The sequence below is a fragment of the Leptodactylus fuscus genome, chromosome 8 (genome assembly GCF_031893055.1).
Source record: "Leptodactylus fuscus isolate aLepFus1 chromosome 8, aLepFus1.hap2, whole genome shotgun sequence".
NCBI classification, from domain to species: Eukaryota; Metazoa; Chordata; class Amphibia; order Anura; family Leptodactylidae; genus Leptodactylus; species Leptodactylus fuscus.
Window position 1 is genome coordinate 78,007,991 of NC_134272.1, and position 16,833 is coordinate 78,024,823.

Below are 16,833 nucleotides of genomic sequence, written 5' to 3' on the forward strand. Positions count from 1 at the left end.
TCAGTGGTGTATAGATGTGACATAGAATATTTATAAACCTTCTGCAGTATAAAATATAGCTTTTAAGTTTCTCTTGAATGTGCTCACACACGCTCAAATACACTCATATAGTATGCCCAAAGGATCCCCGCCGTCACGTTTTATGCATGTTTGCTGCTGGAAGCTTCTTAAAAATGAATTGCTATTGGTCTGTGTCATCTGATATAAAACAGAGTTTACAACTTGCCCAAGCCAAACTGAGATAATTCAGTGCAATGAGTCCCCATGTAGGCTGATGGCAGAGCCCTCTGCTGGACACCTGTGGTAGAGCAGCAGGGATAAAGTTACGCAAATAAGGGTCCAGATGACAGTCTAGATTATTAATAGTATATTCAGTGCCAATAATGGTTTAATTCTAGTAATATGGAAGGTAAAAATGCAAAGAATTAACATTAACACAAAGTTATCTCTTTTTAAGGTTCTGCCAAGAGGCGAAGGGTAACAGATGAGCGCGAATTGCGAATCCCGTTGGAGTATGGGTAGGTTATTTATACATATTGGGGGGATCTATGCCAGGTTTCTGGTCTAAATGGGCGTTAATTTGGCACATCTTTGGCACATGACCCTTTATTACATGTAAGATGCGTCATATATTTCATCACGTGTCTCACTTGCCACCTTTTGCAAAAGTGGGTGGAGCAGGCCAAAACACAAGGCGGACTGCGGCGGGATGGTTCAGCCTGACATGTAGTATAAGTTATGCCAGAAATCTGTCATGAGTTACATGTGATATCTATGTCAGTTCTTACTTGTATGGGAGTGTACCTGATTTATTTAAATGGCCGGAGCCTCTCGATAATTCAGGCGCATCTAGCGCCAGACGAGGACTTTATTAAGATTGTTGGATAAAATGTCTTAATGAATTCTCCCCCACTATCATTACAAGTGCCATATTTTATCTGTGTAAAAATAAATTGTGAAATATTGTAGTTCTCATGTTGACCACTTGATGTCACCATAAAAGGGTCTTCTCCAGACTGGCGGAGGCATCTTGTTTTACAGCCTGCAGTAAAGCTGAATGTTATCACCTCATTATCGCCTGTCTCATAACAGTTAGTGATAGATTTATGATGCTGTCTAAGCCAAGCAGCTTTCACACCCACGCTAGCAAAGGGAAGATTACGGGTAGCTGAGAAAGGGCCGAGTAAGGACCAGGTTTATATGGGGTACAGCTAGTGATGTCACTTCCTATGCTGAAATTTATTTAAAGGGAAGATTCACCTTCTACATTTTTTAAGTCATTTAAGGTATAAGCTAGTAAAAGCCATCAGCGTCCATATTATGAAGGTAATATTTTTACCCGCTGCCATGTTCATAAGTTATCCTTTCCGTTCTGGTCCTCAGCTGTGTCATGTGACCGCTCTCTGACTTTCCAATGATACAATTTTTGGGCAGGAAGTCGTTTTTTCTGATCAGTCCTAGGCAGCCATAGGAATGAATGAAGAAACTGACTTCCTATCCAGGCATAAGACACTGCGTCAGCTAGAGAGTCTCGGTGCTAGTCACATGACACAGCTGAGGACCAGAATACGGCATAACTCACACGTACAGGCATTGCTAAGAAAATCACCTTCAATGGCAGGTTGTGAACAACACAGCATAGCCGGGGCAAATAGAGAAATGGATGAAGTGCTCGATCAGATCTGCAGCCGCTTTATGCTTAGGCTCAGGGGCCCCTGGTGGTCGGGATACCCATCATATTACAGTGATATGTCGCCACTTTATCATATGGGAATCTCCCATAAGAAGTGATTTGGGATAGGCAGGATGACAGTACATGAAATTCAGCTCCTTTACCTGTTGATATGTTCTACCATTTAGAGTGAACATAGACACGTCTGGGATAGTCTCTTCTGTTGCTTCACTAATATGTAAGGTTGTATTTTCTTTCCCTATGACCTGATTTAGTTATGACACCGTATCTGGATCTTATGTAACGCTATGAATCATTTCTATAGCTGGCAACGAGAAACCAGACTGAAGAACGTCAGCGGCCGGCTGCAGGGAGAAGTCACTTATTTTGCCCCGTGTGGAAAGAAGTTCCGGCAGTATCCAGAAGTAATGAAGGTAAAACTGTCTGTGACTGAAGGATTAGGGGACGCACGTACCTGGAGGAGATAGAGAGCAACCCCATATGTACACGTCTGTGCTGTACTGTCGTGTTGGATATGTTTCTGTCTTTATCATTGACCCTGTAGACTGTAATCTCTAACTTTGACCTACAGAGCCCATTGTAGTAGAGGCTGATAGGAAGGTTATTAATACTTAACATATAGGCAAGTTATTTGGTGGACGCGAGACGACTCTTAAAGGGGTTTACAAGATTACAAAAATATGGACGTTTTTTTCTACAAACATCATCACATGTGCATGGGTTGTCTGTGGTTTTGCAGCTTAGCTCCACTAAAGCGAATGAGGCCGAGCTGCAGTACCAGACATAACCTATGTACAGGGGTGGCGCTGTTTTGGTAAGAAACAAGTCGTGTTTTTATAGTCTTGTTCAACCACTTTAAAGAAGCACAAGCAGAAGATCTATATTAAAGGGGTTTTCCAGGATCAGAATATTGATGTAAACCTACAAATTATACCTACAAATCTTCAAAAATCAATATTAGAACTTTATTAATACAAAAACCAAACACACAGTTGTTGGAATAAAAACATTAAATAAAGGGGGAAGGAGATCGCAGCTGATCTCTGCGCGAATAATATTATACATCATATAGCAGATAGAACATAAGGTAAAGTCTATGATATTACATATATAATCCATACAAAGCTAAAAGTGCAATAACAATAGATACCAACCTATATGTATGAAAGAATACCGGCTCAAAACGTGCACCCGGTCTCAAGGTTGGTGGTTGTGGCTGCCTCCGCCCTTGTATACTCTTTCATACGTATACCGCTATATGATCTGTTATTAATGTATACATTTCTCTTTATATTTTTGAGTCTCGCTGTGACCTCCTTCCCCAATTTTAATATTTCAAAGAAATCATCCCTTTTTTTTTTTATGTCTTTATTCTGGCAAACATGAGTGGGATTCATTCAGACCGGAATATTCTACGCCAGTCTTGTTGTCCCCCTTGCCACCAGAGGGCGCTCTGAAAGCATAAAGAGGCTGGCGCAAAAATACCACTTGTGACTATTAGTCACAAGTAGCTCTAAATAGTCTCAAATCATTGAGACAAAAGCGTCATGTGGGGTTTGATCTGTTTTAATATGAATAAAGTTGGGGCAGATTTATTACAACAGTCTAAAAGCAAAACGGTCTTAGTTTCCCATAGCAGCCAATCACAGCGCAGTTCTCATTATTCAGGAGCATAATGTAGAATGAAAACCGCACTGTGATTGGTTGCTGTGGGAAACTAAGACAGTCTTGCTTTTAGACCATTTTAATAAATTTGCCCCATTTTATTGATTTTTGGAGATTTATTTGGACGTCTTTCGGGGTGTCATCTGTAGGTTTACATAATTAGTTTTATATATTACTTATAACTTCTGGGAAAGTGTAGGGTTAGTCCGAATATTGTCAGCCATCAATGTCAGACCAGGACATTGCTGCAATACCGGCACTGCTGCACAGGCAATGGCGAGACAGTAAGAGTCACCAAGGTGCCAAATATCTGAGCCCCATTGATCCGATATGGATGGCCTATGCGACTGATCCCGCAAAACCCCTTTAAGACAATGTTTTAAATATTTTTTTAATATATTATTCCTGTGCCAAGTTTTCAGCTATTGGTGGTGTCACTACAGATTCATTACCCACAATGCCCCATAATACTTCCTCCTAGCGGTACGCAGTTCAGTGTTGTCATACAGACACTAGTACTTATGGTAACCAATCAAGATCTCGCTTTTGGTTTTTACTTTAAAAGTTGAGCCTATGAAAGAAGAGATCTGATTGGTCGCCATCAGATCTGGTGTTGCTAGGATAACATGGAGGTACCAGGGCCGCGCGGAGGAAGCTTTACGTGGGGGCCGCGGGTGGAGAAGTTGTTCTTACAGACGGCCTTAATCCTGAGCACAGAAATAACATGGCTAAAAAAATATTTGTGTGCTAGATTTTCGGATAGGCCTCCTTTATATCCTGAGGGGTACATCGTTACCTAAAGGGGTGTTAACCTGCAGTTCTCAATGGCGTCCAATGTAGTTGAACAACAACTATGTCAGAAAGCTTGTGCGGTATACTGACCACTTCTAGTTGTGGAACTACAGGTCTCAGCAAGACCTCGCAGGGTTTTACTATGACTTATTACGGCCCAATTTATCATTAATGTAAGCTAGCACAGGCCTAGTACAGAGGTAACAGCCAGACCTGGGCCTGGTGTCGCAGCATGCCAAAGACTCCACATAAGAAGACCATTAGTATAAATGGCACATGATAGCTGGGACCCAATTACAGATTTGCACATTGGAGACCACAAGTCATGGCCATGTATATTGGTCTATAGAAATGGTCAACTGGAGCTCCAGGTATCTACTGCGGCCATGGCGTAGTGATGAGGTGACTTCCACCTTTTTTTGATATTCACTGCTCACAATGGTGATGTCATCATAACGCATCATCACTGTGCGATGACAAAAAGTGTCATGGCCTTTACTGGTGATTGTAGTTTGGGCTTTGGTGCTCTTAGGCTGAGTTCACACAGAGTTTTTTGCTCAGGATTTTGAGGCAGAATCCACCTCAAAATCCTTAAAAAAAAACAAAAAAAACGCCTCACCATACAGTACTATGTAATCCGCTTGTAATTGTTCTCCGCTAGCAGTATTTTTCCCTAGCGGAAAACAGAATCAACATGTCCATTCTTCAGGCGGATTACATCTGCAAAAAATCGATGCAAGTCAATGGGAGGTGGAAAAACCGCTAGCGTTTTTTGAGGCACCTCAAAAAACGCCAGGTGGATTTTCCGCCTCCCATTGACTTTCATTGATATTTTTCAGGTGGAAACGTCTCAAAAAAACGCCACAAATTTTACTGAATTTTGCAAATTTTTGCTATAATGTGGGGCCTTAAGCTTAAAGGGACTTACTAGGATATTTCATTGATGGCCTATAGTAGGATAGCCCATAAGTGTGTGATCAGTGGGTGCCAGACTCCAGGACCCCCCACCATTAAGCAGAGTTATGCTGAGCTTCAGTAACAGACATAAGGATGCCATGTACCTTTAATAGCTGTTGACTGAATGCTGGCTTAGCTGACATTTATTTCTTATAACCCCCCATGTATGCTCAGTTTGGCCAAGTGTACATGTGTTTTTAATGAAGGAGGGGAATAAACCACTGCCAGGTAGTTCTCCCTTAAGAACTAACATTTGGTCATGTTGGGCAAACACAAAGAACACATTAGATGGTCAAACAGGCCAACAGGAATCCATAAGTTAGGTTGAATTTAATCTAATATGTCTGTTCTCCTATTGGCTCATCGATGAATGAGTATCTGATATACGCTGCCCTTTCAGTCACATCCCCACTGATCACATATGGACGGTCTGTCCTAAGGATAACCCATCCTTGTAAAATGCATAAAATCCCCTTAAAACCCTACAGTCCCATTAAAGTCTATGAGCACCATGTCTATAATGTAGAAGAACCAGCACTGGTATGGTTGACCATTCATTGTAGAGAGTGATGGTGGGCGGGTTCAAGGACCTCCACCAAATTAAAGGTACAGGTTAGACACTGATTCCATGTCACCCCTATATGTCACAGTGTAGTCCAAATGAGTCTGGTTCTGTGTTCCATCTTGTCCTGTATATGTGGGTAAATGCGGAAACCCTCCGGCCATAGTGTTACTGTGTGTATGACGGGGAGAAGGGCAACAGTCGGGGCTGTCATGCTTTGAAATCCTGAAGTGAAAAAATCTGTGATTTTTTCAGTATCTCAGCAGAAATGGAATAATGGATATCACAAGGGACAATTTCAGCTTCAGTGCAAAAATAAGAGTGGGGGACTTCTATGAAGCCAGAGATGGACCACAGGTATCCCCTTAAAAACACATAGTTCTAGCATAAATGTAGGCAAAAAGTCATATTTCATAGAAATCTGGCTTTTCTCTGCTGCTCATTATCACTGTTCCCTCCAAGCTGAACAATCTGCAAGTGTTGGTGTTGAAAGAACCGGGTGGCAGCGGACATCAGATTCTACAGGGTTAACTTTAACTCTTTCATTTCTAGATTGATCGGCTCAGTGGGAACATTGCTCATGTGTTGGAATATAAGCTTAGTCGTATGACATTGTGATATTTGCTGTATTATCACAATATCTTCCGCTTGTCCATGTGTGTAGTAGAATGTGCTGTTTCTTTGTGTGTCTTTAGTACTGTTTCGTGTCTATGTTTTTTGGTGTTTGCAATTTTGTTCTGTACCTTTAATACGAAATGGCGTCAAATGTGGCTGCTTCTTTTTCCATGTGACAACATGTGAATATTTTGGAAAGTCAATTCAGAATGTTATAAAAGACTATTTACTACACTATGTCTTTTTAAGGTAGTACCTGATAGTACATACAGTCACTTGCATCTTTTTTTTTTTTTAATTCCTGCCATCTTTCCCCTGTGTCTTGCTCTTAACCTGGAGCTCCATTATTTCTTGTGCAATCTTCTCATGCTTTCTGTGGGATTTATGGTTGGCCATACACATTAGATGGTTGACCTGCACAGGTCAATCATCCATCGACCATCGATGTATGGTGGACGCATCGCTCGCCTTCAAATCATGGCAAAAGAAGGATCAGGCATGTTGGGTTTTTACATAGCAGATCCTTTTGCTCTTTCAGGAGATAAGCAGCTGTCAGGCTGGGTTCACTTGGAGTTTTTTGGACCAGATTTTGATGCTGAATCCACGTTACAATCCGGCTCAAAAAACACCTCCCATTGAATTCAATGGGTTCCTTTAAACTGCTGCCCTTTCTTGTCCGTGGCACCACACTCCCTCCCGACAAGGCCCATTCATTTGGGAATGCTGCGGAATGCTGCAACTATATGCACTACACCAGCATCCAGTTGCGGCTAGCCGTTTTTTGGATAGGATTCTGAGGCGGCCTCTGCCTCAAAATCCGGTCCAAAAAACCCAGTGTGAGCCCAGCCTCAGAGGTGTCTGGCACTGACTTCATTCCACCTCCTCATTGAAAACACGTGCACACTCGACCCTCTCCCATCCAGCTTGCTTGTGTAGGGTAAGAAGTGAAGAGAAACTCTTGTCCAAAGTACAAGAGTGCTGTCAACAACTTTGAGAATTATATAGCCAGCTCTGTGTATCATAAAGTACCTTGTATAGAAAAGAAAATCTATGGTGACCGTTTCAGTAAACCTACAAATGTTGTAGTCACCCAAACAGAAAGCAGACTTATTGCTAGGAAAAGTAAATTTAAAGGGGAGTTTTTATAAAGTGATGTCATAATGATTGACACCAGAACCAGCATATCACCCCAGCCCTAAAGTTAGATAGGTTAGTGTCACTAGAACCAGCATATCACCCCAGCCCTGAAGATAGATAGGTTAGTGTCACCAGAACCAGCATATCACCCCAGCCCTGCAGATAGATAGGTTACTGTCACCAGAACCAGCATATCACTCCAGCCCTGCAGATAGATAGGTTAGTGTCACCAGAACCAACATATCACCCCACCCTGCAGATAGATAGGTTACTGTCACCAGATCCAGCATATCACTCCAGCCCTGCAGATAGAAAGGTTACTGTCACCAGAACCAGCATATCACTCCAGCCCTGCCGATAGATAGATTACTGTCACCAGAACCAGCATATCACCCCAGCCCTGCAGATAGATAGGTTAGTATCACCAGAACCAGCATATCACCCCAGCCCTGCAGATAGATAGGTTAGTATCACCAGAACCAGCATATCACCCCAGCCCTGCAGATAGATAGGTTAGTGTCACCAGACCCAGCATATCACCCCAGCCCTGCAGATAGATAGGTTAGTGTCACCAGAACCAGCATATCACCCCAGCCCTGCAGATAGATAGGTTACTGTCATCAGAACCAGCATATCACCCCAGCCCTGCAGATAGATAGGTTAGTGTCACCAGAACCAGCATATCACCCCAGCCCTGCAGATAGAAAGGTTACTGTCACCAGAACCAGCATATCACCCCAGCCCTGCAGATAGATAGGTTAGTATCACCAGAACCAGCATATCACCCCAGCCCTGCAGATAGATAGGTTAGTATCACCAGACCCAGCATATCACCCCAGCCCTGCAGATAGATAGGTTAGTGTCACCAGAACCAGTATATCACCCCAGCCCTGCAGATAGATAGGTTACTGTCATCAGAACCAGCATATCACCCCAGCCCTGCAGATAGAAAGGTTATTGTCACCAGAACCAGCATATCACTCCAGCCCTGCAGATAGATAGGTTAGTGTCACCATAACCAGTATATCACCCCAGCCCTGCAGATAGATAGGTTAGTGTCACCAGAACCAGCATATCACCCCAGCCCTGCAGATAGAAGGGTTACTGTCACCAGAACCAGCATATCACCCCAGCCCTGCAGATAGATAGGTTAGTATCACCAGAACCAGCATATCACCCCAGCCCTGCAGATAGATAGGTTAGTGTCACCAGAACCAGCATATCACCCCAGCCCTGCAGATAGATAGGTTAGTGTCACCAGAACCAGCATATCACCCCAGCCCTGCAGATAGATAGGTTACTGTCATCAGAACCAGTATATCACCCCAGCCCTGCAGATAGATAGGTTAGTGTCACCAGAACCAGCATATCACCCCAGCCCTGCAGATAGATAGGTTACTGTCATCAGAACCAGCATATCACCCCAGCCCTGCAGATAGATAGGTTAGAGTCACCTGAATCAAATGGAATTTTCCCTTTATGAACTGTCAATCTTAATAAATTCCCCATAATGAGATATGGTCTAATATATAAAGTTTGAAATTATTAATAGACTGGTAAGAAAATATTATGTGTAGGGGCAAACCCCCCCCCCCCCCCCCCCCCTAACTTTAGTGGTAAATTTGCTGAGGTTTATACATTAGAATGAGACATAAGCTTTCCTTAGTGAAGAAGGTTGTTTGTGCCAAAAAAAACAGAACATGAAATATCTGTAATTGCCTGTTATATAAGCCTGTGCTTTTCATGTTTCTATGGAACAGATGGTACAAGTCATACAAACCATCCATGTAGGTTTCATTGATTCCCAAGAGCAATACACTGAAGGGCCCCTTCCAGGTGTTGGTTCTCAAAACTGTTCTCTGGCCCATCTTAGTATCACAGTGTCTCGTGCTCACCATTTCCAGTCATGTGGAAAGGGTTTGAAATCTGCGTCGGTGCCCAAACTCTCTGTGAGACTTATATGGGTCCACCATGATAGATGTAGATTCGGTGCACAGTGATATTAGGGCTTGTGACATTGCATAATAAAACTTCATAGTAACTAGCAAATTGCACTGCCCTTTAATAGTTAATCCTTGGATCATTCCACAGATCTCAGACCCTTTTGAATAGTGTTGATCTGATTTCATCCGATTTCTACTTGTTACATTACAATTAATAACATTTGGTCAACAGACTCAATTACTCGGTGTACTTTACTCCGCTGGGTCCACATTTAAGGGGTATCATGAAATAGTTTATTGAGATTTCTTAGAAGTTAGAAAACGCTGGAGGATCTGACAAGGAACTATCAGAATAATAAGAGGCAAAACTAAAGAAGATATATTGAAGACATCTAAGTGAAGCGGAAGCTTTAAAGATGGATGCAGCGCCTTTGATTCTGGTCCTGATTAGAAGGCTACTTGGGGGAAGATGATAGGAGTTCACGTTTTGATCTCGGGTTTCTAGTTTGTGAGCGGCATCGTTAGTGGCTGGGCTTATTACTGCGGAGACCTTGGAAAGTAGGAGAAGTTCAGTGCTGCCTTCTTGCGTCCTTAGCGGTACTGGTATGCTCAGAAGATGTTCCATTCATCTTACTGCGACACAGTAGGATAGTTTCCTGTTTACCGCCTCTGCAGACATTTTGACTAGTGAGGGTTTGCATTGTTGTGTTAGGTAGATATAAGATACGGTGCTGTATACCTTTACCCTAGGTTAGGACTGGAAAGCTGTTGCCTATGATCAGTGCACCCTAAGTTTTTGTTTGTCATCTTCCTCCTTGGCCATGTGTATTATGGCATAGTCCAAAACTTCTTGAGCTTCCATCAGGGCCACAATGATAAGGTGTCAACCAGCCACAGAGACCATTTTCAGAGAAGTTGTGCTGCCCAACCTAGGGCTGTGGAGCTGAAGTCAGAAATAGTTTTGGGTGGAGTCAGAGTCGGAAAACAGTTACCGAAAAAAAATATATATTGTGGGATAAAGGGAATAAGGTAATGGTAAACATAAAACTGTCCAGTGACAGGACCGTAATAGATGGTTTGGACAACTTAGATAATGATGATGATTTATTACTAAATTGCACATTCTTCAGGGGAAGGAAAGGGGTCACTGGCTGCATATCTAAAAGCATCATAGGCATTGCTTGGCTGTTTCCCTAGGTCTGAAAATCCAACAAAGACCTCAAATGAGAGGAGCACTGTATGCTGTAGACTATTTACAGTTTCTATCTATCTATCTATCTATCTATCTATCTATCTATCTATCTATCTATCTATCTATCTATCTACATAGAAGAATATTCAGACAGCACCTCCCAATGTGAACAGGTGCAAGCTACCGTGGCAAAAATACATAAAAACAGAAAAACATAGCAGCACTCTGACACAGCACATAGGCTATAAGGAACAAAGAAAAACTATAAAAATACCATAAACTAAATATATAAATAAATTTGAGGTTCTTTGTTGTACATATTTGATCAAACAGTAGGAAGCCCACCTGCCCCAACAAGGTGACCTTATTAAGGTAGGACCCTACACTAATACCTCTCCTGGACCCAAGTATGGGTCTGCAGTGTGAACACAGGGCAATAAAATACTTCTCCCGGACCAGAATAAGTCTACAGTGTGAACACCAGGGAAGTAAGGTCCAGAGAACACTCACCTTAAATGGCCTTAGGCCTATCTATCTATCTATCTATCTATCTATCTATCTATCTATCTCTCTCTCTCTCTCTCTCTCTCTGTCTGTCTGTCTGTCTGTCTGTCTGTCTGTCTGTCTGTCTGTCTGTCTATCTATCTATCTAGCCATCTATCCATCCATCCATCCATCCATCCACCTCTCTATCTACCTATAGATCTGTCTATCGTCTCTATCATACCTATCTATCTATCTATCTATCTATCTATCTATCTATCTATCTATCACTCTCTTTCCCAACTTAGAAAAGACCCCTCCAATAAGACTTGCAATATAGTCAAGCCTGCTATCTATGACTCTTCGTTGACATGAATATTGACCTACAACTCCTGGCACTGTTTTCTTCCTTCTGGAGGAGAGCTAATTTGCATACTTGTTTTCCCATGTAGTATTGCCTGCTAGAATCTATACATGAACTGGATCACCTCCATGAGAACTAGTTCCCCCAGAGCAGTATTTCACTACCTTTTCTCACTCAGGGCACCCCTGGAAAAAAGAAAACTCATTGGGATACCCTTTACCAATGTTAATGTCATTTCACGGTCCTCTGGTGGGTATCCAAGGCACCCATGTTGGAAATCACTATATACAGCTCCTTCATGTGACATTGAAAATAATTTAGGAAATATAGTGTAAATAAAAGCAAAAAATAATTTAAAAAAATATGATTCCCTCTACCATCCAATAAGGTCACGGCTCCAATGGGCAAAAAAAAAAAAAAAGAAAGAATAGAAGCAGTGTTTGGTTTCTCTGGGTGACGACTCTAATTTTCTCCTCGCTCCCCATTAAGTCTTGGACAGGTAACACATTTTTAATTCACATTAGTGCATAAAGATCCCTGTAAATACATACAGGACACAGGAATCACTTTGCATTTTTATGTTCTGCTAATCCAGTGAAAAAGAACAAGTCGCTGAACACTAATTAACTGCATAGACAAATCTTATTTAGGAAACACAAGTCAGCTCCCCGGTGCTTTACCATTCATCACATGAATTCATAAAGCGGAAATTAAATGGAGGAAAAAATTATAACAGGTTAAAAAAAAAATATGGATACAAAAATAACGCTTGGCCATCTCTGTGACCTGGAGCTGAAAATATGTCTTCTGTACCGCAAAGTTAAGGTAGTCCAGCGCTTTGTGGCTTCATAGGATGGACCAGGCCTACAGCCATTTTTTAGCAACTGGATATGTGTTGAAATAAACCAAAAAGTTGTCCCCATAGACCCCCAGTCTTTCTTTATGTTGCCGTGTAGATGATCACTGGAGACTTTCAATAATACCATTATCCCCCCTATGGGTGCAACTTTTTGATTATTTAACCATCAAGCCAGTTGGTTTTTAACCCCTGGATGATGTCGCTGTGGTTATCATGGCATAAGACAGGGGTAGATGGAGTCTTCTAGACTTTAGGTGTCCTTTAGGCCATTTAAGTTTAAATTTTTTATTTACCCGACCATAGAAACTTCTAGATACATCCTTAAAGGTTAGGTAACGCCAGCAAATTTTTAGGCACATTCGTTCCTGAAGTTGTCTAGCTCTGGGTAGGCTATGGGACTGAACCTGAGAGTAACACATTGGTTGAAGGTAAGTATATATGTGCTAGACCGTAGATCTGTTCATGTCCTTTATAGGTGTCTAATATTTAGGCAATAAACATGAACTGACCAGATCAAAATAAAAAACAAAACACTATAATTGGAATTTTCCTTTATTAAGAATTTGCCCTTTTCTTACCAAGCTCCAAGATCTCATTGCCTCCAGTTTTGATCAGTGTTGTATGTAAGTCATTGAAGGAGGTCAAACATAAATTGGGAATCCACTTTGTATTTTATGCTTCTGTATCATTTGCTCACTTTGTAACTTTTTATTTCCTTTACATTTTTATTTTAAGGCAGTCAATTCCTGGGACAGACTCTGTGAGATTAGAATATCAATTTGACATACATATTCAGGCACATTTGCCCCTTGTCTTGTCGCTTAATATACAAATATGAGGGTTAGGTTAAAGCCCCTCAGCATAAACCTGTAGATACATTTGCCCCTTGTCTTATTTCCTGATGTACAAATGTGAGGACTGGGTTAAAACCCTTCACACCATCAATATCAGGGGCGTGGAGGACCAAAATCCGACATAGGATTTCCTCCCTATTGCTACTGCTATCTACTATGGACCCCCTGTCTAGGCTCCAGCGGACTCTTGTAGGGAAATGTCAGTATATATAGTGGTTTATATAGTGGTATATATCGTGGTTCCCTGCTTAAAACCTAAACCATATATTTCATAATTTATTAATTGTGTAAATGAAGATTAACCCAGAAACATTCACCACTGAATACAATGACCCTTTCCAGCATATTCTACATATAAAATGATGATTTCATGCTGCAATGGTGAGCTTTATACTGCATGTGCATCGCGCGGGTAGTTGTGGTGGCGGCGGCGCTCTCCTGACATCGTACTAATCCCTCTTCATCTTTTTTCAGGGACTGCAATGGTGTCTTCTGAACGAGGAAGAAATTGTTCCACGTATCAGAGCGATGGAAGGGCGCAGAGGACGGCCGCCTAACCCGGAGCGGCAGCTTGCCAGGGAAGAAACAAGGATGAGACGCAGGAAAGGACGACCCCCAAATGTGGGGAACCCTGATTTTGCCGTCAACGATGAAGCCAAACTGTTACGAAAGCTCCAAGCCCAGGGTATGTGCGCTTAGCTCTGGCTACCTGAACTATCATGTTAAATGAGCATTAGTTGGTGTTCTCTTTTGTTTTCCTTATTTTTCACATTGGTAATACTGGGCTGACGATTGGCATGTGCATCATTTATCAATCATATTGATCGTCAATTGTATACGAAAAGTGCACATACTTCCCAGAGGACCAGATTGTATCCTCTTCTGACCTGCAGTTTGTGTCAGCCACATAAAAATGACAGCTGCTATGATGACATCACTGTGTCAGCCTTTTTCCGGAAACAATGTCAGTGACTACGACCCCTATACACGTTCTAAAAGAAGTAACATGTATGCGTGTGATTCATGGCGTCATTTCTGTTTTCTGAATTCTAGAAATCGCCAGACAAGCTGCACAAATAAAACTTCTGCGAAAGCTTCAGAAACAAGAGCAAGTGCGAGCAGCAAAAGAAGCCAAGAAGCAGCAAGGTACAAATACGGATCTCATATGCTTTGTTACAACATGTTCCATTGTAAATGATCTCCAATAAATGTCGCCATATTGTGTGTTCCAGCTATTATGGCCGCAGAGGAGAAGAGGAAGCAAAAGGAGCAAATTAAAATAATGAAGCAACAGGTAACATGATAAGATAAGATATTTCCATGTAGAGCTTTTTTGTTTTTGCTTTTCATTTTGGGGGAATTTACTGTTCCATCAAAGCTAGATCTTGGATGTATATGTAATGTGATAGTTTGCTCTTTCTGCATGCTGCTCTCCAGTCTCTAAAAAAGTAAGCAGGTCAGGGATTAAGGCAGGACGCCCCATGAAACTTATTATAACTCATGCCAGAAAAGTGTCATAGGTTATTACTGAAATCCGTGCAAGTCTCTTACTGGAGTTCCTGTGCATGGGACCACCTGAGATGTAATAGAATTATTAAGACATGAAGCCTCTTAATAATTGTAGTATGTCTTATGGATTAAGACTAGCATATTTCCTGTGTATATGCCGCAGTTACACCACAAACAGTGCCTCAATATCTCAGACCCAATATCAGTATCTGTAAGGAGTTTATAAAAGTCAATACATCTCCTCATTGTGAGAATACAGATACTGACAATATGGCTTCAATCAAATATAACATATATTATTACAAAGGACAATGGAATTAAATAGAAACTAGTAAAACTGGTTAGTCAGCATGTTATACAATAAGTTAAAGGGTTCGGCCTAACCTGAGAGACAAAGATTAAGTGGAGCGGTGTTAATTTATAGGCACAATGGCTAACGCCAGTGTTGATGTCACACAAGAAATGTTGTCAATATACCCAAGTGAATACAAGACTTACACAATGACTTTAAAGAACTTCTCCATCTTTTACACAAATCATAATCACAAGTTATACATTTACATTTCCATGTTCAGTCTCCCAACTATAAAACATGGCAGATGCTTTAGGAGACTGAGAAAGCTGGAAGACAATGCTCATGAAGCTATGTTATATTGAATTATACTTTATTGGATTATTTTATATTACATTATATTATATTATATGGTTAAATAATTACCACATTTTTTTTTCTTTTACTCTTAGGAAAAAATCAAGAGAATTGAGCAGATACGAATGGAAAAAGAACTACGTGCCCAACAAATTTTAGAGGTATAAGGGAGTATCTGCTGCTTTGTGCTTACTGCGGCGCTTCTATTTGACTTACTATATATTGCTCTTCGCGGGCATGTGCCATGAGTGTACAGAGGTACTTGAGGTGCATACATGTACAACAACTACTTTCACAATTTTACATCTTTCATGGCAGGCTCTGTACAGAGCCATAGGCATGCTGTGTATTTCTGTACATCACTGTATTAGGGAAAACAGCAATATGATGTCCAATGAAACATGGCACAGTTTATTATCTGTAGGATTCATACAGTGTGTTTTCATTTGACATCTCAGGCATAAGGAGAAACAGGTCCATACCCATCTAATATACATGACCATTAACAAACGGGGCATTTGTCAGTACTTTGGGCAGTTGTCAGTACTTCATGTAGGTTCGGTACATGTTATAAGTAATATTTAATTTTATTATATGTGTTTGTTTTCTATGCTGCATTAGTGTCAGGTATTAATATATTTTATGTTACAATGTATCTTAAATAAATAGCGCTGCCATGGAAATATTACTATATAGAGATGTGATACAATGTGTTATGTGGGTTATTTATAATGATGGGCTATAGGTTGAATAGTAAAGTTTTTTATCGTACGATATAAACTACGTATCAATGACGGCACATGGAATTTCCATGCAGTTCTTGGGCTGTATTTATTTCAGGGTTGCCTTGGTTCTGCAGACGTGAGCAGTATGTTTTATATTGTCGGTCCAGTGCACCATTACATTTAGCTTTATATATACTCTGACATGTGCATGATGTGTGAAAACAGAGAATAATGGTGCACAAATAATCTACAATAGTTTATACTCCACAAGGAAATGTTCCTGCATCACAATTCTAACTTTTTTCAAAAATTCTCAGCTTAAATGGAAAAAAATGTTCAAAAATTTTGCAGATGCTTCACTTTACTATTTTTTGTATTGATCTGAAGTTATTTCATGCAGATGGCTATTAATGCTGCATTCACTACTCGGACATGTGACCCAAAGGCTTGGGCTTGATGTTGATGCAGGTCTGTCAGGGTGCTATGCCACACTATGTAAGAGCAGCATATTACAGCTACTGGTCTGTACTCCTAATAGCCAAACACTTCGAGAAAGGATTGTGCCATTGGACTAATAGGAGTCCTAAAGAAATACGCTGGACTCATGGTCTTGAGTCTGGTGTAGCCACAAGACCTTGCATTATCCTGCCCCTCTCTGCGTTGACCAACATAGAGAGCTGCAGATACATACAGAAGCCCATTAATCCCATTTTTCCCGACCCCCACAAGTCACTGAAATGAAGTGTCCAAAGTGCTCGGCTGGTCGTGCACCCCTTAATCTGTGATTGACTTTGCTCAACACTCCTCAGAAGCCAACTGTATGGTACATGGACC

General features: G+C 41.2%; 1 protein-coding gene across 19 annotated transcripts in view; it reads left to right on the forward strand.

The window, feature by feature from the left end:
• Window positions 1-16,833, forward strand: part of BAZ2B (bromodomain adjacent to zinc finger domain 2B) — a 126,234-nt gene that overhangs the window by 84,564 nt on the left and 24,837 nt on the right. For 12 of the 19 annotated variants that reach the window (XM_075284430.1, XM_075284429.1, XM_075284441.1 and 9 more), the window contains 7 exons: window positions 458-518; window positions 1,998-2,106; window positions 5,925-6,026; window positions 13,591-13,801; window positions 14,170-14,262; window positions 14,349-14,410; window positions 15,370-15,435. In XM_075284430.1, the coding sequence (XP_075140531.1) occupies window positions 458-518; window positions 1,998-2,106; window positions 5,925-6,026; window positions 13,591-13,801; window positions 14,170-14,262; window positions 14,349-14,410; window positions 15,370-15,435 (704 nt within the window). The remainder of the gene's footprint in view (window positions 1-457; window positions 519-1,997; window positions 2,107-5,924; window positions 6,027-13,590; window positions 13,802-14,169; window positions 14,263-14,348; window positions 14,411-15,369; window positions 15,436-16,833) is intronic. The other 7 variants (XM_075284440.1, XM_075284442.1, XM_075284445.1 and 4 more) reach the window with 1 other exon arrangement.